Genomic DNA, 24,727 nt, shown 5'->3' with positions numbered 1-24,727 from the left:
CCCCCCCCTTCAAGAAAAGAAAGAAAGAGGCTTGGCTCCCCCTCCTTCTGAACTACCCTAACCACGTGCAGAAGACTTTCCTGTTTCAATGGGGGGGGGGAAGAGGAAGATCCGAGTTCAAAGCGATCTGAATTCAACAGGATTGACAATGGAATGAACAAAGTAAGTGCAGACTCTGCCCTTGCTGATTGTACTGACTTCCATTGTGTAATCCCACCTTGAATCCCAGGTGTAGTCTGCACGAGGCTTTTTACCCACTCCCAGTTCAAATGAATCCCTCCTGTCTCCACCAAATTCGATTTCCATTTTGATTTTGGACGCTTTGAATTTTCCATCTGCAACATGCATGATTGATCTGGAGTGACCCTACCTTTCCCCACAATATCCAGAAGTGGATATAACCCTCAATATTTGAAAAACTGGCATCAGTGAGTGTGCAGATTTTTGCTTTTTTTGAATTAACCCTCTTCTCCATGCCTTATAGCAAAGCAGTCTTCCTTGATTGGCCAGGGAGTCAGTTCAAAGACTTCCTGGTTCCCAGTTGAAAGGCTTATCTTAAAGTGACTGCCCTCCAGAAGCCCTAACTTCTCTCAACAGAGATTTACCTCTTATTATTTCCCTCTCCTCTGCTGTCTCCAATCCTCTCTACCCACCTCGTTCAAGAAAAGAATGAAAGAGACTCCTGCTGAACTTGGCACCCTTCCCCGTTCTGAGCTTCCCCAATCAAATGCAGAACACTTTCTGTTTCAATCGGGGGAGGGGAATAGAGGAAGACCAGAGTTCAAATTGATCTGAATTTAGCAGGGTCCAGAACGGAAAAAACAAAGTAAGTAAAGAATCAGCCCGAGTGAAAAAGGTGGACTTTAAATCAATATCTGGGTGTTCTAAACAAACTACACGTGAGTGTCTAATCTTCCTTTTAGGAAAATGGCCAGTGATTGGCCTGGAGGGGGTGGAAAGGGGAGGGGCCTCTGGGTGGGTGTGTACACAGCTCTGCTTCCCAACCATATTCTGCACAATCACACCACTTCTGGGGTTTTATCAAGAATGTTTCAGGCGCTTCTCAACAGTAAAAAAATCGAGAAAGGCTGCTCTAGAGGCAGTGTACTCACACATGAGCACTGAAGAAATTGCCTTCTACTGGATCATCAAGCAATTCTGGAAAACACAATGACGAGAGAAACAAAACAAGAACCTGTGCGACTGGAACACAATTGTATGCTGCGGCAAATTAGACTCCCCGGGTCATGTTTTATTGGAAATGATTCCCTGTGTGGAACAACTAACCATACGAGGACCTTATCTGATGAAGAACTCGAAACAGCCTTAATCCGGAAACTCTGTCCCCTGCTTCCTACGCACTTTCGATGTATTTTAAAAATAGATTTTCCTGTTTTACACAGAAACAGAGTCAACACGGGTTCTTATACTGAATCAGGCCATAGCCCCATCACCGTCAACATTGTTGACTCAGAATGGAAGCAGCATCCCATGTGATCTTAGAGTAGGTTTTCTCAACCAGGGTTTTGGGAAACCCTGGAGCTTCTTGATGGCCCTGGAAGGGTTACCTGAATGGGTGGGAGTTAATTCATTTTTAATATATATATTTTAAATTTGTGAAACATTTATTGGGTGATATGACCATATATGATCATGTTGACCTGTTTCCCCCCCCCTCCCAAAATGGCCAATGAAGGGCCTGGAGGGGTGGGAAGGATAGGGGTCCTGGGTTGGCATGTACACAGCTGTGCACAGAATATGGTTATATTCTGCATGATTGTACCATATCTGGGGTTCCTTGAAGCCTGTCGATTTCTTAATGGTTAAAAGGTCGCAAAAGGCTGACTTAGAAACATGAGATGCCTCTATCTGCCTTTAAATCGACGAACATTTATTCCAATGGCTTCTCTTATTGATGCGGGAGAGGGAGAGAAGATGGGCTATGCTGGGGGCGGAGCCTTACTGACCCTCATTTGAATTTTGAAAATGTGGCACGCTCATGTCGCTAATAGATAGAGGCTCAGGAAAATGCACAGAAGGGTTTTGATGCATATAGAAAGGCCAGACTTTGTAGAAGTCATTTTAACATATTTATTTTGAAAATCAGACACAAATGTCCCCCTAAAAAAAAGAGAAGAAAAGGTTTGCCCCAATTGTGGTTTAATATTTAGCAAGCCGAAGGAGATCCATCTGGTTGGGCCCCCAGGCATGGCTGGTAGGCCAAAGTCATGTTGTCTGAAATAGTGCTACCAATGAGATGAGGGCCCTTCGGAAGTAGGGGAGGGAATCCTGCCCGGATAGTCCAAGGGTCACTGGCGGGGTGGGAATGATGGGCTTCATTGTTGACCTTCATTGCTAGTGTGCCAGCCAGCTGCCCAGTACCAGGCTGAGTCCAGCTATGAGCGGCAAGCTGGGATCGCTGACGATTCCTCCATTGCAAAAGTCCTCATGGTTGCAACAAGTCCGGTTGTAGCTCACGTCAAAGATGTTGTCCCTCTGCTCGGTCATATTGCACAGTTCCCTGTGGTGATTGCAGTCCTGTCTGGTGAAGAACATTAATTTCCCTAGAGAGAGAAAGAGAGAAAAGGAAAGATGTGAGCTGATGGAAGCCCCGCCCCATGGCGGGGGAAGACGGAAGAACCACGTCACTCTGTTCTCAAACAAAGGCCCATTATGCCGTTCCTCCATACAGAATAACTGTCCGCTTCCCAGACAGTAATTAATGGTGCGAACTGGTTCCTGATCCACATGACGAAGATATCACCCAGCTATTTTAATGGTTAGAAGCCAGTTTGGTGTAGTGGTTAGCAGTGCGGACTTCTAACCTGGCATGCCGGGTTCGATTCTGCGCTCCCCCACATGCAACCAGCTGGGTGACCTTGGGCTCGCCATGGCACTGATAAAACTGTTCTGACCGAGCAGGAATATCAGGGCACTCTCAGCCTCACCCACCCCACAGGGTGTCTGTTGTGGGGAGAGGAAAGGGAAGGAGACTGTAAGCTGCTTTGAGCCTCCTTCGGGTAGGGAAAAGCGGCATATAAGAACCAGCTCTTCTTCTTCTTCTTCTTCTTCTTCTTCTTCTTCTTCTTCTTCTTCTTCTTCTTCTTCTTCTAGAAGGACAGCCGAGATTGTGTTCCAACTTGACCGTTTATGCACTGGAGGTTTCATGCTGGGTTACAGGTTGGAGTTTTAGTCGTGGCAGGTGGCCCCACCTCTTCCTGCACTCACACAGAGGAGCATTTGGCCCAGTGCACCTCATCTGCCCCCTATTTGTGCTCCTGCATGAGAACTGGGGCAGTAAAGTGCCCAGTGCATAAACAGAAAAGCTCGTTCCCTTACCTGAATAAACTTCTGTGTTTTCACAATGCTGTCCCTCCTTAGCTATGCAGGGCTTATCTGACGAAAAACAAAGGGCACCCACTTTGAAGCTGCAGACTTTGCACAACAGGCCTTGAGCTGCAGGAGAGAAGCAGAAAGACAGGAAGACATTTAATAGAAGTCGCGAAGAACCCTCCGCCATGAGGGGCCAATGTCGATCGGCCCTCAAAAGAATCTAAAAATGCACCCAACTGGAGAAATATCCTCTTTCCCTTAGGGACAGGGTTACCAGATCCCCTGGTCCAAGAGGGGGTTTCCTGCTTTCCAAACACACTTCAGCCCCCAACTCTTCCCACACCCCTCCCAAACCAGAACACTGCAAATTAACACAATGTGCCGACGTCACTCAGAAGTGAGGTCGGCATGTCGGGATTGTCGGGAGGGTGGGGTGACGCTGTGGTTTGTGGCCAAATCAGAGCATTCCCCCCCCCAACATCCCTGATGTACCAAGGGTACTTCCAGGCAATCATTCCTCCCCGTTCTTGGAAATTGCCCCCCCATGCCTCACCAGCAGTGTCGACAGACCTGGTAACCATACTTATGGATGTTGTTGATCTAGGAGTGTAATAGAAATAAAAGAGGAATCCTGCGGCTTCTTAACAATGGTCATCAATATCAGCTTTCACGAGCCAGACTTCACTTTATTAGATACATCAAATAAAGGCATATTTTTGAAGTTTCCCTACTCTACGTTCTTCCCTGGATTTGGGGACTGCAAATTTCTTTCCAAAGAGCTTCAGCCCAACAAAACCTTTATTCAAGGCGTGAGCTTTCGAGTGCAAGCACTTCCAGCCCCCGGTGGCTTCCTCGTCATGGAGAACGTCTGGAGACCTGAGCCAGAAGACCTAGCCAGAAGGAGGAAGAGGGAGATTAAAAGCTGCTACTGTCCCTGATTGGGGGTGTCCCACCAATAAGGCAAAGGCAATCTGCAGACTGCCTTTCTCCTATTGGTGGGACCCCCAGCACACTGAGGGCCAATCCTCTCCAGTTTAAGGTGATGTTCTCAGATATAGGGTTCTCAGATAGGGAGACCAGCATATTGCTGATGTTGATTTCCTGGTCTCAGCCATAGGCCTGGCAGAACAGCTCTGTCTTACAGGCCTTCTAGAATTGTTTAAAGTCCCGGAGGGCCCTGATCTTCCTAGGGGTCCAGATAACACACCCTCAATATAATCTTCTGTATTTGCAATCTGTATGTCCACGTAGCTGTCAAAAGAGACAAAATAGCCCTTGTATTTCATCCCTCTTTTTAGCTTCACCATCGTAGGCTTCACGTCACATCCTGGCCTTTTCCTTTGGAACTCTGATGGGCACACCTGTTGCCTGGCAGGTAATATTTGTTGTAGTGGCTGCCTCCTGTGGGGTCAGCCCTTCCTCAATGGGAACCCTACGATGGTGAAGGTAAAAAGAGGGATGAAACACAAGGGCTTTAGATGGCTGTTTCTCCGTTTCGGATGCCACGTAAATACAATATTTCCTTCTGGCCTAGCAAATGTCTCTCCAGAAGGAGAGAAAAAAAGGAAGAAAAATAAAGAAAGCTTTTGTTGCTGACAGAAGTCATTTCATAGACTCTCTGCCTAAGTTCTGCCGGTTGTGAATGCCACCTCTTTGCAATGAAGAAAGTGGACACTTTGGGCCATTCTGCACCCAAATTAAAAAGTGAGAGTCTTACTCTTCGCAAACACCATATTTTTGGCGTTTTGCATGACGTTGTTAACATCCAGCGTCACAGTAGCAAACCGGCAGCTACATCCTCCATTTTAAAGCGCTTGTAGGGGAATCCACAAAACTGGATTCCCCCTGCAAGTAGTGCTAGCAGGATGAGAGCAGCCAGCAAGACACTCGCACAAGACACTCGCATTACCAAAGTGGCCAAAGTAGCGAGATCTACAGCTCCAGTGCCCACCCTTGAGACCGCCTCCCTCTCTCTTAACCCGGAACGGGGCTTTCTTAAAAAAAAAACTGCCTGGAGCAATGAATTGACACACAATCTCCCAGGCAGAGCAGAAAACAAACTTTTCCCCACCAGTTTCTCCATAAAGCATGCTTCTTCCCCATCAAAAACAAAAACAATTTTTTATAAAAGCTTCAAGGCACCGGATTGCAAGAGGGATTTCAGTGAAAGGAGCCCTATGCATCCATGAATAAACGCATATGTGTTTTAATGAATGAGTCTCATTAAAAAAAATTAGTGGGTATTGAGATCCCTTTAAAAGAGCGAGAAAGGTGATTGGCTGCCTGTCTAGATTGACAGGCGGAAGAGAGGAGTATGTCTAGCGTGCTCCCCTCTTCTGTTATTTCAAATTTCAAAAATGGCAAGAAGTGCTAGATGGCAGCAGAGGAGCCAGCAGGTGAGGAATGCTGGAAGGCGCATTTTTTTAAGCGCTGGCCTAACGCTGATTTTTTTAAATGTGCGGAATGGCCCTTCGTTTTGTAGGCCAGCTATGATATGACACTGGAAGTGTTAACAGGCACTGAGTTTGCTCCCATGTTAGACAGTCTAATTTGCCGCAGGATACAATTGTGCTCCAGTTGTACAGGTTTTTGTTTTTGTTTCTCTCTTCATTGTGTTTTCCAGAATTGCTTGATGATCCAGTAGAAGGCAATTTCTTGTGTGCTCATATGTGAGTACACTGCCCCTAGAGCAGCCTTTCTTGATTTTTTTACTCTTAAAAAGTGCCTGAAACATTTTTCAACCTTTGAGAAACTGCAGAAGTGGCATGATTTTGGGGTCATGGTTAAGGTGTCAGAGTAGAACTGAAGAAATGTGGGTTCTAATCTCCTTTCAGCCTGTGGAAGTGCCACTCAAGTATATTTTGTTCCCTTCCCACCCACTTTTTTACTGTTGACTGTTCACAATTCCTAGAACACACTGTGAGCAGTAAAATTAAAGAGTAATTTGAGGGGGTAAATTTTCCCTGTGCAACTTGCATGATTGATCCGGAGTGACCCTACCTTTCCCCTGCGATATCCAGAAGTGGTTATAAGCCTTGATGTTTGAAAAATCGCCATCAGTAAGTGTGCAGATTTTTGCTTTTTACGAATTAATTTCCATCTCTGTGCCGGGATCAAAGCTGTCTTCCCTGACTGGCCGGTGTGTCAATTCAAAGACTTCCTGGTTTCCAGTTGCAAGGCTTGTCTTAAAGTGACTGTGCTTCACAAGTGCTAACTTTTCTCAGCAGAGATTTTCCTCTTGGATTTAGTCCCACTCCTCTGCTGTCTCCAATCCTCCCCTCCCCATTCAAAAAAAGAAAGAAAGAGACTACTGCTGTGCTTGGCTCCCCTCTCCACTCTGAGCTTCCCCAATCAAGTGCAGAACACTTTCTCTTTCAATTGGGGGGGGGGGAATAGAGGAAGAACCGAGTTCAAATTGATCTGAATTCAGCAGGATCCACAATGGAAAAAACAAAGTAAGTGCAAAATCAGTTATATTATAGATGAACAGCCTCAGCTGCCCATTTCCACATGTTAAGCCTCTATTAAAGGGACGGGGCATTCTTCTCTACGCCTTCTGGCCACCCTCTCTGCAGACAGGACATTCTTTGTTAGAGTCACAGCAGAATGCCTCACGCCTCAGGAACTCAGGGCATCCCTTCGCTTCATACACTCACATCCTCCCTCAGATTCAATTGAAGCTGCAGCAACTCCCATGGAAGAGCTGAGACTCTCTCCTCATCCTTCCAACGTGCCATGAGAACTCTGCCCAAGCCCAAAACACCCAAGAATTCACACTTCAAAGGAGCAGCCTCTCAAACAACATACATTATTCTGGCGCTGCTTCTTTTCTGCTATAAAATCCACCCAGTGTGGGTGTGGCTGTGAAATTACATTTGGTGGCCTTGGCATCTGAGCCACCTTTGCCACAACTGCAGTCATCCCCTCTCTGTTGGATCCAGCTGTCAGAGAAGTGTCTTGTGTGACACAATCAGGGAAGACCCGGCAAGACCTGGCAAGGTGTTAGGAAGCAGGAACCCAGTCCAAATAACCCCTGCAAGACGGAGCAAAGCAAGAATGCATTGGCCCAAAAATGGGTAGAAAGCACTTGCTTGCTGCTCTCATTGTCCATTGAGTTTGATGTGTTTGGCTGATCGTGCATTGAACAGGGGGTTGGCCCAGATGGCCTGTCTGGCCCCTTCCAACTCTATGATTCTATGATTCTAATGCATCCACCCAAATCTATTGTATGCATCATTTTAGGGCCTATTAGTCTTTGGGGTTTCATGACCAGCTCCAGTTTTAATATAACAAAGCTTAATAATAATAATAGTAATAGTAATAGTAATAGTAATAATAATAATAATAATAATAATAATAATAATAATAATAATAATAATAATAGAATAATAGAGTTGGAAGGTACCTCATGGGTCATCTAGTCCAACCCCCTATACTATGCAGGACACTCACATCCCATTCGCTCATCTACTGTAACCTGCTACCCCTTTGCCTTCACAGAATCATCATCATCATCATCATCATCATCATCATCATCATCATCATCATCATTCAGTATATACTGCCCTCCTCCCAAGCTAGCTGGCTCAAGGTGGTGTATATGATAGAAGCAGTAAGAAAGCTAGGACAAAACACTTAACAACATATTAAAACATATAAAACAGCATCTATAGCTAATAGCAGTATCAGTTATTCCACCAAGTTGAGGCCAGGCGTGCTGCCAACAGGACATGAGTGGTTGCTGATACATTCACACAGAGGACAATCCTCCGCAGAGTTACACCCTTTCAGAAGACTTTAAAGGTTTTAATTTGCCTAAGAATATATTGTCTGCCCAAATGTGCTGTGCACACGAAAGTTCACACCTTGAATAAAACCTTGTTGGTTTTCGAGGTCCCATTGGACTCCAACTTTCTTTTTTGCTACTTCCGACAAACGCGGCTGCCCCCTTGAATCTAGAATCGTAGATTCCTCACAAATCCTGATCTCTGTAGTCTGAAGAGGAGCTGTAATTCCAGGAGCTCCCCACCTGGAGTTTGGCATTCCTGAACCTTCATGGGGCACAAGGCCACAGAGACCCTCCCTCCTCCCAAGCAGCCCTTTTTCTCCAGGGGAGCTGACCTCTGCAGTCTGGAGAGGAGCTGTCATTCTGGGGGATCCCCAGGTCCCACCTGGAGGATGGCATCCCTAGTACAGCATTTCTGACAGCCAAATGACTAATATGACTGTGTGAAGAGAATTATCATGTCCAGGTTCTTACGCTAGCTCTTCAAGTAAACATTCATATAAACCTCTGTGTATATATATATTTCTCTGCATTTTTTTAACTTACCGACCGTGCAGAAGAACAAAGCCGCAAAGCCCAGGAGAAGAAACTTGTTCATCTTGAATAACCAAAAGCGGACGTCTTTATGAATGTAATTGAGCGCCTATGAAGGCAGATGAAGCTGACTTGGCTTTGGAACAAGGACTCTTCCAAGCAGCCTTGAGATGTCACCTGTGAAGAATGAAGCATTTATGTTCATCCAGGTCCCGGGGCAGCCAATGATGGGACCGGGGAGGAGAGACACACCTTGCCTTTGGAGGGATGAAAAGGAGGCATGCAGACGATGGCCCTAGCGTCAAAGTGCCAGAGAGTTAGTAAGCAAATTCCATGGTGGGAAGATGTGAGACTCTAACACAGGAACTATCAATCCTCATTGGCAGCTGTGGGTCACTCACAGCCAGACTTCCCCAGCTAGTGAAGCTGCAGCAGGTCCGGTGGGGTTCTGATCAGTTCTAAAGAAACTTTAGAACCTGACTGCCACTCGTGTAGGTCTAAGGACATTCTTATTCAAGCGTTCCAGTGTACAGATGTACACCCTGCTGTCCCCATGCAGGTATAACACAGCAAGGGCTAGGGCTTATTAAAATATCCAAATCCAAAGGAAAGTCTGAAAGCAGAGTGTAAGATCCAGGGTGTAGTCTGCACGAGGCTTTTTGCCCACTCCCAGATCAACTAAATCCCTGCCATCTACACTGAATTCGATTTCATAGAATCATAGAACCATAGAGTTGGAAGGGGCCATACAGGCCATCTAGTCCAACCCCCTGCTCAATGCAGGATCAGCCCAAAGCATCCAAAAGCATCCAAGAAAAATGTGTATCCAACCTTTGCTTGAAGACTGCCAGTGAGTCTTCAAGCAAAGACTCCTGTCTATAAATTGTTCACTGAATAAGCAAATGTGTTTTGTTTAATGTTCCAAATATTTCGCTTACAAACATCTCCATACAACAAACAGTCTTTTCCAACCTTTTGACCATGGAGGAGCCCCTAAACTATATATATTTTATATATTTTAGGCTTCGAGGACCCCTGGAAGTGATGTCAGCTGGTCACGCCTCCCTGCCACGCCCCCTGGAAGTGACATAACCATCTGTACTCTTCACCCTTATCACACCCTCTCCCCCATCTTTACTATTACGACAGAGGCTTTGTGTCATGTAGCCCAGAAAGAATGGCAGGAGCTGAGAAGACAGCCCAGACCTCCCAGACCATACCTGACACGTCCTTTAATTTTTAAACCCATGGCCTACCTCCAAGACCTCCAAATGTAGGCAGCCAGTTCCCTAGCTTGTGGCCCAGTCCATTTAGGCAGGAGGAGAAAGGCTGTGGACCCTTCCAGAGCTCCTGCAGAGCTCCCCCTGCCCTAGAATACAACTTCCCATGAGTTAGCTCTGATTTCTTCACTGTACTTAATCTTGGAGGGATTTTTAGGGGGCATTTTGCACGGGGTGCAAGTTGAGGTCAGGGCTCAGTGGCAGAGCATCTGCTTTGCACACAGAAGGTCTTGAGTTTGGTCCAATTTTTATTGCATCCCACAGAGAGTCAGTGTGGTATAGTGGTTAAGAGCAATGAATTCTAATCTGGACAGCCGGGTTTGATTCCCCACGCCTCCTCCACATGAGGCTTACTGGTTAGATTTGGGCTCTCTCACCTCCACTTACCTCACGAGGTACCTGTTGTGGGGAGAGAAAGGGAAAGGCCATTGTAGGCCGCTTCAAGTTGCCTTAGGATAGAGAAATGTGGGGTATAAAAAACAACTCCTGCGATTAAAATGTTTTATTAACTTACAGAAAGATAAACAAGAAAGGAAATGTTGAGACATTAATCTTACATTAATTAGTGTACTAATTATCAACACATTCTAGAAAGAAGTCTGAGCATTTATAAAATTCTTCTGGTGGTCTTCTGTTGGTTAGTTTGTGAGTTTTGTCATCTGTGCCTACTCTTCTCTAGCCATGAGTCTTTGTCAGGTAGCTCTTATTTCTGTCTTGTAGCCTAAAAACCAACTCTTCTTCTCCTGCACGGGGGGGGGGGAACTCTTGTGAAATTAATTATTTACATCAAATGGATGGTTGTGAACCTTAAGGTAGTGGCTGGCGATTTCCTGGCATTATAACCGATTTCCATGCCATAGAGATTAGTTCACCTGAAGAAAATGGCCACTCTGGAAGATGGACTCTATGACATTATACCCCATTGAAGCCCCCCTCCCCATTCCCCAAACCTTGCCCTCCTCGGGCTCCCCCCTCCAACCTATACGTCTGAAGTGGTCCCCACTCCAAGAATTAGCTTCTGATATCTAACAAAATCTGGCTAGCTTGGGCCATCCAAGTCAGAGTCTAAGGAGAACTACTGTGAGTTATTTTTTTTAATAAAAAAATGGGGGCAAAATATAATGTGTGATTTAATCAAACGCAGATAATAATATATAATTAACACCAAGATTGTACAAAGATTACCAAGAACAAATCCCACCAGGTTCTGAACATATGTCAGCAGAATTCCCTTCAGGCATCAATATAAAAATGTCACCAGCTATCTTTCTAGGCGTTCTGATGATGCTCAGCTGTTCTACTTTATTGTTTTCTTAATTGAATTTTCCGTGGCAGGAGCTCTGGCAGTGTGGTGATGGCATGGGCGGCATGGAGGCGGAACGGGTGGCGTGGAGATGGCGCGGCGTGGCACAGAAGCGGCATGGGCAGCATGGAGGCAGCGCCCCACTTAAGAAGTGCATTGCCACATGTAAGTTTCATTTTTTAAAAAAAGCTAGACCAACAAACCCCTGATTGGTTGCCTCCATTGATTGACAGGCCAAGGAGCGGCGAGTGAAAGAGCACGTTGCTCTCTCTTTTGCTTTTTGTGCAGCATGTTAGAAGGGGCAAAGGCACGATGCTGCGGCAGGAAGGCGTTAAAGTGTGGAGGGGAGGAACAGCATGATTTAATATCCTGCTATTGCAGGGAGGAGGCATCACACAGTTTGACCCTTCTGTGCGGAAATGGCCATAAGGTCTCCTGTCAAAAGAAGTGAGACATTAAGAAGATCGAACATGTTGGGGAACTGTACAATCTTCATTGATGGGGGCGGGGGGAGAGGGAACCAACAGCCACCTGACACAAGCATAATAGTTTGTAAGCTCTGTTTGCTAAAAGAGAGCTTTTAATCATTTCACAAATGTGTACTTACAGTACTTACAGCATATAGTACTGGAAATGTTGAGGGGCGGTGTCAATTCCCAAATCTGACATCGCATCCTATACTTTTCATTCCTTAGCCTAGCAGCCAACTAACTATCTCAAGCAGCATCCTGACCCTGTTAGTTACCCTGACGACGCCTGGCCAGAGCTGGGAATCATGTGCATAGCCCCCAGAGACTTTGGGGATGCTGAGAAAGGAGAGAAGCCAATTACTAATTTTGAGACACAGTCCTATGCTGGGCTGATTCTGCACTTGTTGCATAATGCACTTTTAGTGTGCTTTTGCTGCTGAATTTTCCTGTGAAGAACAGGACAGTATCCAACATGTGCAGAATCAGCCCTGGCTTCGGAGGTGGAATGCAAGGGAGAATTCATTCATTCAGGTATGCACAAGTGCATGGAAACGCACATGCGCTCACACACGAGTTCTCTGCTGAGTAGTGTGGGCAACCTGCAGTGCTAACAGCACAATGGCAGTCTTTAGCATCTTGTAAACCTTCCCATTTTATTGAGCCTCTTGTGGCGCAGAGTGGTAAGGCAGCGATATGCTGTCTGAAGCTTTCTGCCCATAAGGTTGGGAGTTCAATCCCAGCAGCCGGCTCAAGGTTGACTCAGCCTTCCATCCTTCCGAGGTCGGTAAAATGAGTACCCAGCTTGCTGGGGGGTAAACGGTAATGACTGGGGAAGGCACTGGCAAACCACCCCGTATTGAGTCTGCCATGAAAACGCTAGAGGGCGTCACCCCAAGGGTCAGACATGACTCGGTGCTTGCACAGGGGATACCTTTACCTTTACCTTTAAACCTTCCCAACCCTCCCCCAAATCCCTGTTTCATATCACTCTGACATTTCTCAAGCTGTCTTGGAAGAGCATGCATTAATGCCAGACTTTGTCCCCTTGTTCAAAAAAAGTATGAACAAATCTTATTCCTTTCTATGAACGTTATGCTTGTACACAAATGGGGGAGGGGGGAAACAGCCATTGTACCCTGTGAAGATGGCTATCAGAGAAGAATTACAACAGTTTAAAGAACTCCTTTTGCTAGTGGAAAAACGTGACTGTGAAATTAACCTATCAGGAGAAAAGTGCAAACCACGGTGGTCCGCCCACTTTTAGTTTGAAGCTGTGACAAAAATCTGATTTTTGTAATGGAACGCAGAATATACACTGCAGATTGCATGGTGAAAAAGTGGGAGAATTCAGGAAGGGTGCAGAGTTCATGTACAGAATTCCAATTAAGCCACGCTGGATTGAGCTCACACAAATTTGAGAGTAATTGTGCATACTGAACATGTTTCTGTACTTTGTTACAGCTTGTTAGAGTGGTTTAGGCACTGGAACATTTTGACCAGTTCTTGAGCTTATCAAGATCATCTTGTATTCTTCTGTCGTGTTTGCTACCCCTCCCAGTTTAGTATCATCTGCAAATTTAATAAGTATTCCATCTAATCCCTCATCGACATCATTTATAAATATGTTAAACAACACAGGCCCCAAGACTGATCCTTGGGGCACTCCACTTGTCATTCTTCTCCAAGAGGATGCTGAACCATTAATATGTACCCTTTGGGTACAATCAGTCAACCAGTTATTGATCCACCTGACAGAATTACGATCCAAAACTGCATTTTACCAGCTTGTCAACAAGAATGTCAGGTGGAACTTTATCAAAAGCTTTACCGAAATCCAGATAAACTATGTCCACAGCATCCTCCTGATCCAGCAAGGTAGTCACTTTCTTGAAAAAAGAGATGAGATTGGTCTAACATGTTCTTACAAAACCCATGCTGAGTCTTAGAAATCACAGCTCTCTGTTCCAGCTGCTCAAGGACTGACTGTTTGATGAGATCACATTTCATGTGATCTTAGAGTTGGTTTTCTCCACTAGGGTTTTGTGAGGAAGGGAATGGCAAACCACCCCATATTGAGTCTGCCATGAAAATGCTAGAGGGCGTCACCCCAAAGGTCAGACATGACCCAGTGCTTGCACAGGGGATACCTTTTCCTTTACTAGGGTTTTGGGTAACCCAGGGAGTTCTTTATGGCCCTGGAAGGGTTTTCCAAATGGGTGGGAGTTAATTCATATTTAATATATTTCTAAAATTTGTGAAACATTTATTGGGTGATATGACCATATATGATCATGTTGACCTGTTCTCCCCTCCCAAAATGGCCAATGATGGGACTGGAGAGGGAGGGAAGGGGAGGGGCCTGGGTAGGCGTGTGCATAGCTATGCTTCCCAACTATATTCTGCAGGATTGTGCCACATCTGGGGTTCCTTGAAGCCTGAAGGTTTCTCAATGGTAAAAAGGTTGCAAAAGGCTGACTTAGGAACACGAATTGCCTCTGTCTGCTTTAAAATCCATGTACATTTATTCCATTGGCTTCTCTTATCATTGGTGCAGGAGAGGGAGAGAAGGTGGGCTATGTGGAGGGCAGAGCCTTCCTGTCCCTCATTTGAATTTTGAACACCTGGTACGCTCATGTTGCTAATATGTAGAGACTCTGGAAAATGCACAGAAGGGTTTTGATGTATATACAAACGTCAGACTTGTCATTTTAACCTATTTATTTTGAAAATCAGACACAATTGTCCCCCTAAAAAAAGAGAAGTCTTGCCCCAATTGTGGTTTAATATTTAGCAAGTCAAAGGAGATCGATCTGGTCGGGCCCCCAGGCATGGCTGGTAGGCTGTGTTTGACATGGAAGTCCAAAGTCCTGTTGTCTGCAATAGTGCTACCATTGAGACGAGGACCCTCCGGAAGGGAAGGAGGGGTGGGAATCTTGCCCGGATAGTCCAAGGGTTACCGCCTGAGTGGGAATGATGGGCTCCATTGTTGACCTTCATTGCTAGTGTGCCAGCCAGCTGCCCAGTACCAGGCTGAGTCCAGCTATGAGCGGGAAGCTGGGATTGCTGACGATTCCTCCGTTGCAGAAGTTCTCGTGGTTACAACAAGTCCGGTTGTAGTTCATGTCAAAGACGTTGTCCCTCTGCTCAGTTATATTGCACAGCTCCCTTTGTTTGTTGCAGTCCTGTCTGGTGAAGAGTATTAGTTTTCCTAGGAAGAGAAAGAGAGAGAGAAAAGGAAAAGTGTGAGCTAATGGAAGCGCCGCCCTATGCTGGGGGAGAACAGGAAAACCACTTCACTCTGGTCTCAAAGGAAGGCCTAGCATGCCATTCCTCCATACAGAATAACTGTCCGCTTCCCATCCAGAAATTAATGGCGCAAACTGGTTCCCGATTCACATGAGGAAGATCTATCTATCTATCTATCTATCTATCTATCTATCTATCTATCTATCTATCTATCTATCTATCTATCTATCTATCTATCTATCTATCTATCTATCTATCTATCTATCTATCTATCTATCTATCTATCTATCTATCTATCTATCTATCTATCTATCTATCTATCTATCTATCATACTTCTATACTGCCCTCCCCGGAGGTTCAGGGCGGTTTACATTATAACAGAGAATCATACATAAAACAGTCTGTAGAACATGTACATCGATAACCAACAATTGCAACCAAACACAACACAGTATAACAGTAAACAATCATAATACAAACAGCTCCAGGACTTGTTGATGGGATTCTGAGGGGGGTGGCTTATTGATTGAATTCTGAGAGGGGGGGTGAGGGGGAGCAGGGGCCCTTGGTCGCTGTAGATTACATCTGGTCTTGGCCAAATGCCTGGTGGAGGAGCTCCTTTTTGCAGGCCCTGTGGAACTGTTTAAGCTCCGTCAGGGCCCTGATCTCCTCTGGGAGCTCGTTCCACCAGGTAGGGGCCAGAACAGAGAATGCTCTGGCCCTGGTCGAGACCAGACGGACTTCTTTAGGGCCAGGGATCCTTAGCTGATTGGAGGCAGTAGAGCGTAGAACTCTTTTGGGGGCATAGGCGGGGAGGCGGTCCCTCCGGTACACTGGGCCCTGACCGCGTATGGCCTTGAAAGTAATCACCCAGCTATCTTAATGGTTAGAAGGACAGCCTAGATTGGCCCCCAGAGGCATCCCACATCACCCCATAGAAATAAAAGTTGCCATCTGGCATCTCTGTGCTCAGAAAATGTCGTCTGAGCCAGGCAAAATCTCTGATTCAATATAAGGTAGCACCATACATTGAGGTGTGTTCCAGCATGAAAGAAAAACTCTGTCCCTTACCTAAATAAACTTGTGTGTTTTCACAATGCTGTCCCTCCTTGGCTACGCAAGGGTCATCCGATGAAAAACAAAGGGCACCCACTCTGAATTTGCAGACTTTGCACACCAGGCCTTGAGCTGCAGGAGAGAAGCAGAAAGACAGAAAGACATTTAATAGAAGTCATGATGAACCCTCCGCCATGAGGGGCCAATGCTGATCAGCCCTCAAAAGAATCTAACATGCGCCCAACTGGAGAAATGTCATCCTCTTTCCTTTATGCATAGAACTGCCGGGTCCCCTGGTCCAAGTGGGGGTTTCCTGCTTTCAGAACACACCTCAGCTCCCCAACTCTTCCCACACCCCTCCCAAAACAGAACGCTGCAAATTAACACAGTGTGCCGATGTCACTGGGAAGTGAGGTTGGTGTAGGTCTTGGAGCCCCGCCCCTTTTACCGCCCACTCCTTCTGCCATTGAGCTGAGGTGCGCTTGAACTCGCTATAGTCCAATGAAGTGAAAGCTCAAAGGTTGAGAGTCTTTGCAATCTCCGTTTATTCCGTGCTCCTCCACCACATACAATTTCCTTGTTTCACCCACCGACCCTCGCGTGTTTCCTCCCTTCCTTATATCCCCCTCTTTGCCCCTCCCCTCTCCTCTTATACCTCCGTTCCTACTTCCTGTTTCCTTGCTAACTCTCCCATGATGCTGTTTGCTTTCTCTCTAACCTGCACGGGTAAGTAATTCTTCTCTTTCTTTCTCAACAGGTCTATCCTCGCTCCGTCGGCCTCTCTTGCCCTAAGAATTGGAGCCGAGGGGTTGTTGCTAACTTGAGGGTTCCCTCCCCTCTCTCCAGTTAATGGGGCTTGTTGAGGCTTATCACCCAAACTACCGCTGTTTGTCGGTTCCATCCGTTGCTGAAGGTAAGTTCAGGGCTGCTCTCCGCCCTTGTCTCCTACCCCCCCCCCCTTGCTCCTTTTCTCTCTGAACTACCTCCTTCTCTACGCTCCCTTGGGGTTCCGTGGCTGGGATCCTCTAACTGCCCGCCCCAGTTCGCAGCCTCTTCTCTCCTCCTTCCCTGACTCTTTGATTTCTAGACCCGCTATTTGTGGTCTATCCGTTTCGCCGGATGCTCTTCCATGCCGCACGTCCATCGGCCGCGTCTGGGGTTTGTCTCCGTTTGCCGCCCCCTTTCTCCTCGTGTCCTCTAGAGTAGCGATCCCCAACCTGTGGGCTGCGGACCACATGTGGTCCTTCAACTAATTGGAGGTGGGCCCCGAAGGACGCCTCCCCCCCCCCAGCCCTTTACAACACACTTCGGGTGTCATTGTCTCTCATTGCAGAGAAACAAGCTCAGGGTTCCCATTGATTTGTCATTGTCATGAGTTAAAATGTCCATGAAAATAAAATGTTCCTTATGTTCATTATTGTGGCATGTCTAGATCTTATTTTGAAGGGATGTTTAAACATTACCATAGCAATCAGAGAGCGTTAGGGCAATGGTTGAGAGTAGAGGAGTAAACTACTCCCCCCCCCCCCGGGCCTCAGTAAAATTGTCAAACGTTGAGTGGTCCCCGGTGATAAAAAGGTTGGGGACCACTGCTCTAGAGTTTCAGCTTTAGGTTTAGCCCAGGGGAGTGTGTTCTTGTCCGGGCCGTCGGCCTCCTGACCTTGGCCCGGACAGTTGGCACGTCTGGATTGTCGGGAGAGTGGTTTTTGGCCAAACACTTTGGTTTTTGGCCAAACCAGGGCATCCCACCCAACATGCTCAATATACCAACGTCACTTCCAGGCATGCTGCATCATTCCTCCCCGTCCCCGGAAAGTGCCACCCATCCCCCCACCAGCAGTGTCGACAGACATGGAAACCATACTTCCAGATGCTGTTGATCTTGGAGTCAGAAATAAGTGAGGAATCCTGTGGCTTCATAAAAATGAATAGTGCTGATCAGCTTTCATGAGCCGGACCTCACTTTATTGGATACGTCAAATAAAGGCATATTTTTGAAGCTTCCCTACTCTACGTTCCTCCCTGGATTTGGGGACTGCAAATTTCTTTCCTAGGAACTTAAGGAAATAAGAAGAGTATAAGAAGAAATTAGATCAAACCAGTGGTCCACCTAGATCAGTGTTCTGTCTCACACACTGGCCAGGCAGTTCCTTGGGAGGCCCAGCAAGACCCCACAGAGGCCGAGGCCTTTCCTTGATTTATTTACGGTGCAACTCTTATTCCGCCCTTTCTCAAAAAGACTCCTGGCTCTGGGATTCAGAGGCTGCCTGCCTCCAAACAAGGAGGCTCCCCTCAGTCACCATGGCTAGTAGCCACTGGCAGAGTTGTCCACCACGAACCTACCTGATGCCCTTTTAAAGCAGTGTCATCCCTTGGCTATCCATCACTAAATCCTCGTGCAGAAAATGCCCCATTTTAATCACTCTCTGTGCAAAGAACTATTTTCTTTTGCCTGTCCTGATTCTCCTGCCCATAAGCTTTCTTTTTGTTGTTGTTGAAGTGGAAATAATACATTCTTTCCGCACTGTTTTGTCTTTGCATTCCTAAATTTCATGCAGCTTTTTGTGGGTATGAAAAACAAAGCAGTTTGGAGATCCTTTTATTTGCTCTGTTATCTATTTCCCCCCCGTGCTAGGATATCCTTTTAAAGGGAAACCAAAACTGCTCAAAGTATAGCTGGGCTGGTGATTTGACGCCATTACAACACAGGCCGTTTCATTTTTCAAACTGTGATCGAAGAATCCCCAGCATGGATCATAAACTGTCTGCCAATACTCACCTGTAGGATAATCATTCCAGGTGTGCGCGTGAGAGGAATAAGAGAGTATCTAATGAGGCACACAGGTATCAACAAATTAAGGATGCTGGAACTGTGCCAGAATGCTCTTATGTAAAGAGAAGGTGTGGAAACCCGGGCGGGAGGGGAGGGGAGGAAGGAGAGTTTCGTACTAATTACAGACTACATGTGGAGGCCTGAGCCAGAAGATGTAGCCAGAAGGAGGAGGAGGGGAATTAAAAGCCACCACTATCCCTGGTTGGGGGTGTCCCACCAATAAGACAAAGGCCATCTGCAGATGCCCTTTTTTTTATTGGCGGGACCCCCACACACTGAGGGCCAATCCTCTCCAGTTTAAGGAGTGTGTTGTCATGGAGACAAACCGGGAATTATTAGTGGGGTGATGTTCTCAGATATAGGGTTCTCAGATAGGGAGACCAGCATATTGCTGATGTTGATTTCCTGTTCTCAGCCATAGGCCTGGCAGAACAGCTCTGTCTTACAGACCTTCCAGAATTGTGAAAAAGAAGAAGAAGAAGAAGAAGAAGAAGAAGAAGAAGAAGAAAGAAGAAAGAAGAAAGAAGAAAGAAGAAAGAAGAAAGAAGAAGAAGAGTTGGTTCTTCTATGCCACTTTTCTCTACCAGAAGGAGTCTCAAAGTGGTTTACAATCACCTTCCATTTCTTCTCCCCACAACAGACACCCTGTGAGGGAGGTGAGGCTGAGAGAGCCCTGATATTACTGAAGAAGATTCTTATATGCCGCTTTTCTCTACCCGAAGGAGTCTCAAAGCGGCTTACAGTCGCCTTCCCTTTCCTCTCCCCACAATAGACACCATGTGAGGGAAGTGAGGCTGAGAGAGCCCTGAGATTACTGCTTATTGAGAACGGCTTTATCAGTGCTCACCAGATTAGAAGGCCGCACTCCTAACCACTACACCAAGCTGGCTCTTAAAGTCACTTTAAAATCCCGGAGGGCCCTGATCTTCCTAGGCAGCGGTCCAGATAACGCACCCTCAATGTATTCTTCTGTATTTGCAAGCGGCATGTCCAGAGACAAAATAGCTCTTGTATTTCGTCCCTCTTTCTAGCTTCACCATCGTAGGCTTCCCAGTCCACCCTCTGAGGGAGAGGATGTGAGAAGCAAGTACGTGGCAACCTGACCCCGAGGAGGCAGCCACAACAACAAAAATTACCTGCCAGGCAACAGGTGTGCCCCTCAGAGATCCAAAGGAGAAGGCCAGGAAGTGACGTGAAGCCCATCAACCTCTACCAGACCACTGCTATAACCCTGCAAACCCTTTGCTTTCACGGGATCGCTTTTCTCGGGCCATCCGGCCCTGCTGGCTCTCGACTGCAGCCTGCCAATGAACTGGTGAAATTGGCACAAAGATGGACTGTGCAATTTGGAGCCAAGATAATGCCTTCCTAAGCTATTTGAAGTCTGTGGATTTAGACAGGTGTCTCTCCGTTTCGGATGTCACATAAATACAATATTTTCTCCCGGCCTAGCCAATGTCACTCCAGAAGGAGAGAGAGAAAAAAGGAAGCAAAAGAAAGAAAGCTTTTTGTTGCTGACAGATTCAAATGGGTAGCCGTGTTGGTCTGAAGTAGCACAATAAAATCAGAGTCCAGCAGCACCTTGAAGACCGATAAAGATGTGTTCAGGCCTTGAGCTTTCGCGTGCAAACACTCTTCGTCAGACTGTGATCTCCTTACATGACCGGGAATATATAGCAAAAATCAGTTCTGTTACATCAGTAGACTGTGTCACAGCCAAATGCAGCCAATGATAAACCTTTGTCAAAACAGCCAATCAATCCTCTGAATTCAGTGTAGTTTACAAAAACACAAGAAGAGACCAAACTGCTCTCACCTCCCCATTTGCTGACCTTGTTGCTGACAGAAGTCGTTTTATAGACTCTCTGGCTAAGTACTGCCCGTGGCGAACGCCACCTCTTTGCAATGAAGAAAGTGGATACTTTGTTATGCAGGCCAGCTGTGATATGACACTGGAAATGTGAACAGGCACTGAGTTCACGCCCGTGTTAGACACTGATAAGAATGGAATGTGGTTTGCCCCCTGGAAGTGCCACTCAAGTAAATATGATTCCCTTCCCAGCCACTTTTTTGCTGTAGACTGTGCACCATTCATGGAGCACACCATAAGCAGTAAAATTAAAGAGTAATTTGAAGGTGGAGGGACTGGAACAAGGTGTGGAGAAGTGGCATCTATAGAATTTTATCCCCTTCTTCTTCTTCAAAGGAGATCAAGGCAGCATTCATGTTTCATCTTCACAAGAACCCTGCCAAGTAGGTTAGGCTGAGAGAAAAGGACTTGCCCGAAAGGACCCAGAATGCTTCACGGGCTGAAAGGGTATTAGAACCCGCGTCTTTTCAGACCTACTCTGACACCTTCACCATGACCCCACATCGACTGTCTTGGATGCCAAGTTCCCTACAGTTGTGAAGACTCTGAAAGATGTAGATCAGCCTTTCTCGACTTTTTTAGAGCGGAGAAACCCCTGAAACATTCTTCAGGCTTTGAGAAACCCTCAAAGTGGCGTGATCATGCAGCATATGGTGGGGAAGCAGAGCTGGGTACATGCCCACCCAAGGCCCCTCCCCTTCCCACCCCCTCCAGGGCCATCAGTGGCCGTTTTTTGGAGGAGGGGGCATAGGTCATTATGACCACTTACGGTCCTGTCACCCAATAAATGTTTAATAAATTTAAAACATGTATTTGAAAATAATTAACGCCCACCCATTCGGGAAATCTTTCCAGGGCTGTCAAGAAACCCCAGGGTCCCATGAAACCTTGGTTGAAACAGCCTGATATAGATGAATGGATGGAGATGATTAGCAATAAACCGCAGTTCAATGAGATCTCAAACAAGCTGGTTTTCATCCCCCTCGCGGTTCTCAAGATTCTACCAGCAAGCCAGCTTGGTGTCGTGGTTAGGGGTGTGGACTTCTAATCTGCAGTGCAGAAACAGCCCATGTTATACTATTCATGAGAAGCCTCAGTTGCCCATTTCCACATGCTAAGCCTCTATGAAAGGGAAGGGGCATTCTTGTCTACGCTTTCTGCCCACCCTCTCTGCAGACAGGACATTCTTTCTTAGAGTCACAGCCGAATGTCTTAGGCACTCAGGAACTCAGGGCATCCCTTAGCTTCATGCACTCACATCCTCCCTCAGATCTCTCTGAAATGAAGCTGCAGCAACCCTCCGTTGAGGAGCCGACTCTCTCCTCATCCTTCAAGGGTGCCATGAGAACTCTGCCCAAGCCCACCACACCCAAGAATTCACACTTCAAAGGAGCAGCCTCTCAAACAACGTGAACGATTCTGGTGCTGCTTCTTTTATGCTATAAAATCCACCCATTGAGGGTGTGGCTATGAAACTACATTTGATGGCCTTGGCATCTGAGGCACCTTTGCCACAATTATAGTCACCCCACCCCCCGCAACCTATCGATCGGATCCAGCTGAAAATTTCTGCTAATGGAAGGCAAGGGACCCTTCCCATCTGTTCCTCTTTCATGACACAGACCTCTGAGCTGACCCTCACTCTGCCCCCTGGGGCCGCATTTAGGGGAAAGCCAGGGGGTGTGATGGGAAGAAGAGGCTGTAGCCTTTGGTTTCATGTCAGAGAAGAACCTTGTGTGACACAATCAGTTTGTCTGGATCTAATGCTACTTTATTTTGTCTGGGTGCTCAGCCATGCCAGTCTACAGGTGGGACGGGTCTATTCTGCACACAACAGATAATGCACTTTCAACACACTTTAGAAGGAGATTTTCCTGTTCCACACAGGAAAATCCAGCTGCCAAAGCACATTGAAAGTGCATTACCCTATGTGTGCGGAATAGGTCCTGGGCATCCCCAGGGATTACGACTCATCTCCAGACGACAGAACACAATATGCCCTGGAGAAAACAGATGCTTTGGAGGGTGGACCGTTGACATTGAGGCCCCTGTCCTCTTGGCTTCATCCCCAAATCTCCAGGAGTTTCCCAACCTGGATTTGGCAACCCTTGAGACCAGGGAAGACCTGGCAAGGTGTAGGGAAGCATGAACCCGGTCCAAATGACCTCTGCAGAACGGAGCAAGCAAAAATGCATTGGCAAAAAAAATGAGTAGAAAGCACTTATTTGCTACTGTCGTTAGCTATTGAGTTGAATGCTTTAAGCTGATCCTGCATTGAACAGGGGCTTGGACAAGATGGCCTGTCTGGCCCCTTCCAACTCTATGATTCTATGATTCTAATGCGTCCGCCCAAATCTATTGTATGCATCATTTTAGGGCCTATTAGTCTTTGGGGTTTCATGACCAGCTCCAGTTTTAATATGAGCTTATTATTATTATTATGTATTCAATTTATAAACTGCCCTCCCAGCTAGCTGGCTCAAGGTGATGTATATGATAAAAGCAGGAAGAAAATTAGGATAATAACACAACAAAACATTTAAAACAGCATCTATAGCTGTTTAAAACAGCATCTAGAGTTACACCCCTTCAAAAGACTTTAAACGCTTTTATATGCCTAGGAATGCCTTGTCTGCCAAAATGTGCCGTGGACATAAAAGTTCACACCTTGCATAAAACGTTGTTGGTCTTAAAGGTCCCTTTGGACTCCGACTTTGTTCTGCTTGTTCAAACCAACAGGGCTGCCCACTTGAATCTAGAAATGTAGATTCCTCATGGAGTCAAAGTTTTGCTGGGGAAAACCAGTTGCCTCCACCCCCATCCCAGATCACAGACTTCCATCATATGGTTCAACTGTTCACTGTAGGGTTACAAGGTCACACCTGGCCTCTGGAGGGGGACTGGGAGGAACATTGCCAGATCCAAATTGGGAAACTCCTGGAGATTTGGGAATTGAGAGTGGGGAGGGCAGGGACGTCAACTGGGTCCAAGGTCATAGAGGCTGGCATTCTTAAATCTCCATGGGACACAAGGCCACAGGGACCCTTCCCCCGCCCAAGCTGCCCTTTTTCTCCAGGGGAACTGATCTCTGCAGTCTGGAAAGGAGCTGTCATTCCAGGGGATCCCCAGGTCCCACCTGGAGGCTGGCAACCCTAGTTCACAGAGATCTGATCTCTGCAGTCTATCTATCTATCTATCTATCTATCTATCTATCTATCTATCTATCTATCTATCTATCTATCTATCTATCTATCTATCTATCTATCTATCTATCTATCTCTCTTTTTCTCTCTCTCTCTCTCTCTCTCTCTCTCTCTCTCTCTCTCTCTCTCTCTATCTATCTATCTATCTATCTATCTATCTATCTCTCTTTCTCTCTCTCTCTCTCTCTCTCTCTCTCTCTCTATCTATCTATCTATCTATCTATCTATCTATCTATCTATCTATCTATCTATCTATCTATCTATCTATCTATCTATCTATCTATCTATCTATCTATCTATCTATCTATCTATCTATCTATCTATCCCTCTGCATTCTCTTACTTACCGACTGTGCAGAAGAACAAAGCTGCAAAGCCCAGGAGAAGAAACTTGTTCATCTTGAATAACCAAGAGAGCGTCCTTATGAATGTAACAGAACGCCTATGAAGGCAGATGAAGCTCACTTGGCTTTGGAAAGAGGACTCTTCCAAACAGCCTTGAGATGTCCGCTGTTAGCAGTGAAGCATTTATGCTCATCCAGGCCCTGGGGCAGCCAATGACGAGCCTGGGGAGAAGAGACACGCCTTGGCTTTGGAAAGATGAAGAGGAGGCATGCAGAGAAGGCATGCCTGAGCGTTAAGGTGCCAGAGAGTTAAGAAGAATTTCCATAATGGGAAGATGTGAGATTCTCCACTCATACAGGAGCCATCAACCCTCATTGGCAGCTGTGGGTCACTCACAGCCGGACTTCCCCAGCCAGTGAGGCTGCAGCAGGTCCAGTGGGGTTTTAATCGTAAGGGACAGAAACTTTA

General features: G+C 46.4%; 2 protein-coding genes across 2 annotated transcripts; both read right to left on the bottom strand.

Moving 5' to 3' along the window:
• Window positions 1–2,122: 2,122 nt before the first annotated feature.
• Window positions 2,123–8,803, bottom strand: LOC143834427 (lymphocyte antigen 6 complex locus protein G6c-like). Its single transcript, XM_077331263.1, has 3 exons — window positions 8,666–8,803; window positions 3,340–3,456; window positions 2,123–2,564 (listed from the first exon to the last, which is right to left on the bottom strand). The coding sequence occupies exons 1-3, from the start codon at window positions 8,715–8,717 to the stop codon at window positions 2,356–2,358; spliced, it is 378 nt and encodes a 125-aa protein (XP_077187378.1). The 5' UTR covers window positions 8,718–8,803; the 3' UTR covers window positions 2,123–2,355.
• Window positions 8,804–14,433: 5,630 nt separating this feature from the next.
• Window positions 14,434–24,411, bottom strand: LOC143834426 (lymphocyte antigen 6 complex locus protein G6c-like). Its single transcript, XM_077331262.1, has 3 exons — window positions 24,262–24,411; window positions 16,025–16,141; window positions 14,434–14,914 (listed from the first exon to the last, which is right to left on the bottom strand). Exons 1-3 carry the CDS (start codon window positions 24,311–24,313, stop codon window positions 14,706–14,708), a joined length of 378 nt encoding a protein of 125 aa, XP_077187377.1. The 5' UTR covers window positions 24,314–24,411; the 3' UTR covers window positions 14,434–14,705.
• Between the last annotated feature and the right edge of the window lie 316 nt (window positions 24,412–24,727).

The sequence above is a fragment of the Paroedura picta genome, chromosome 3, assembly GCF_049243985.1.
Source record: "Paroedura picta isolate Pp20150507F chromosome 3, Ppicta_v3.0, whole genome shotgun sequence".
In the NCBI taxonomy this organism is placed as follows: Eukaryota; Metazoa; Chordata; class Lepidosauria; order Squamata; family Gekkonidae; genus Paroedura; species Paroedura picta.
Note: the sequence above shows the minus strand (reverse complement) of the source record. Positions and strands in the feature narration are given on the sequence as shown.

Coding starts and splice junctions, on each gene's coding strand:
- LOC143834426 (XM_077331262.1), bottom strand. CDS start 24,313: ATGAACAAGTTTCTTCTCCTGGGCTTTGCAGCTTTGTTCTTCTGCACA. Junction 16,142..24,261: donor TTTGTTCTTCTGCACAGTCG/GTAAGTAAGAGA, acceptor TCTCTCCTGCAG/CTCAAGGCCTGGTGTGCAAA. Junction 14,915..16,024: donor AAACACACAAGTTTATTTAG/GTAAGGGACAGA, acceptor TTCTCTTCCTAG/GAAAACTAATACTCTTCACC.
- LOC143834427 (XM_077331263.1), bottom strand. CDS start 8,717: ATGAACAAGTTTCTTCTCCTGGGCTTTGCGGCTTTGTTCTTCTGCACG. Junction 3,457..8,665: donor TTTGTTCTTCTGCACGGTCG/GTAAGTTAAAAA, acceptor TCTCTCCTGCAG/CTCAAGGCCTGTTGTGCAAA. Junction 2,565..3,339: donor AAACACAGAAGTTTATTCAG/GTAAGGGAACGA, acceptor TTCTCTCTCTAG/GGAAATTAATGTTCTTCACC.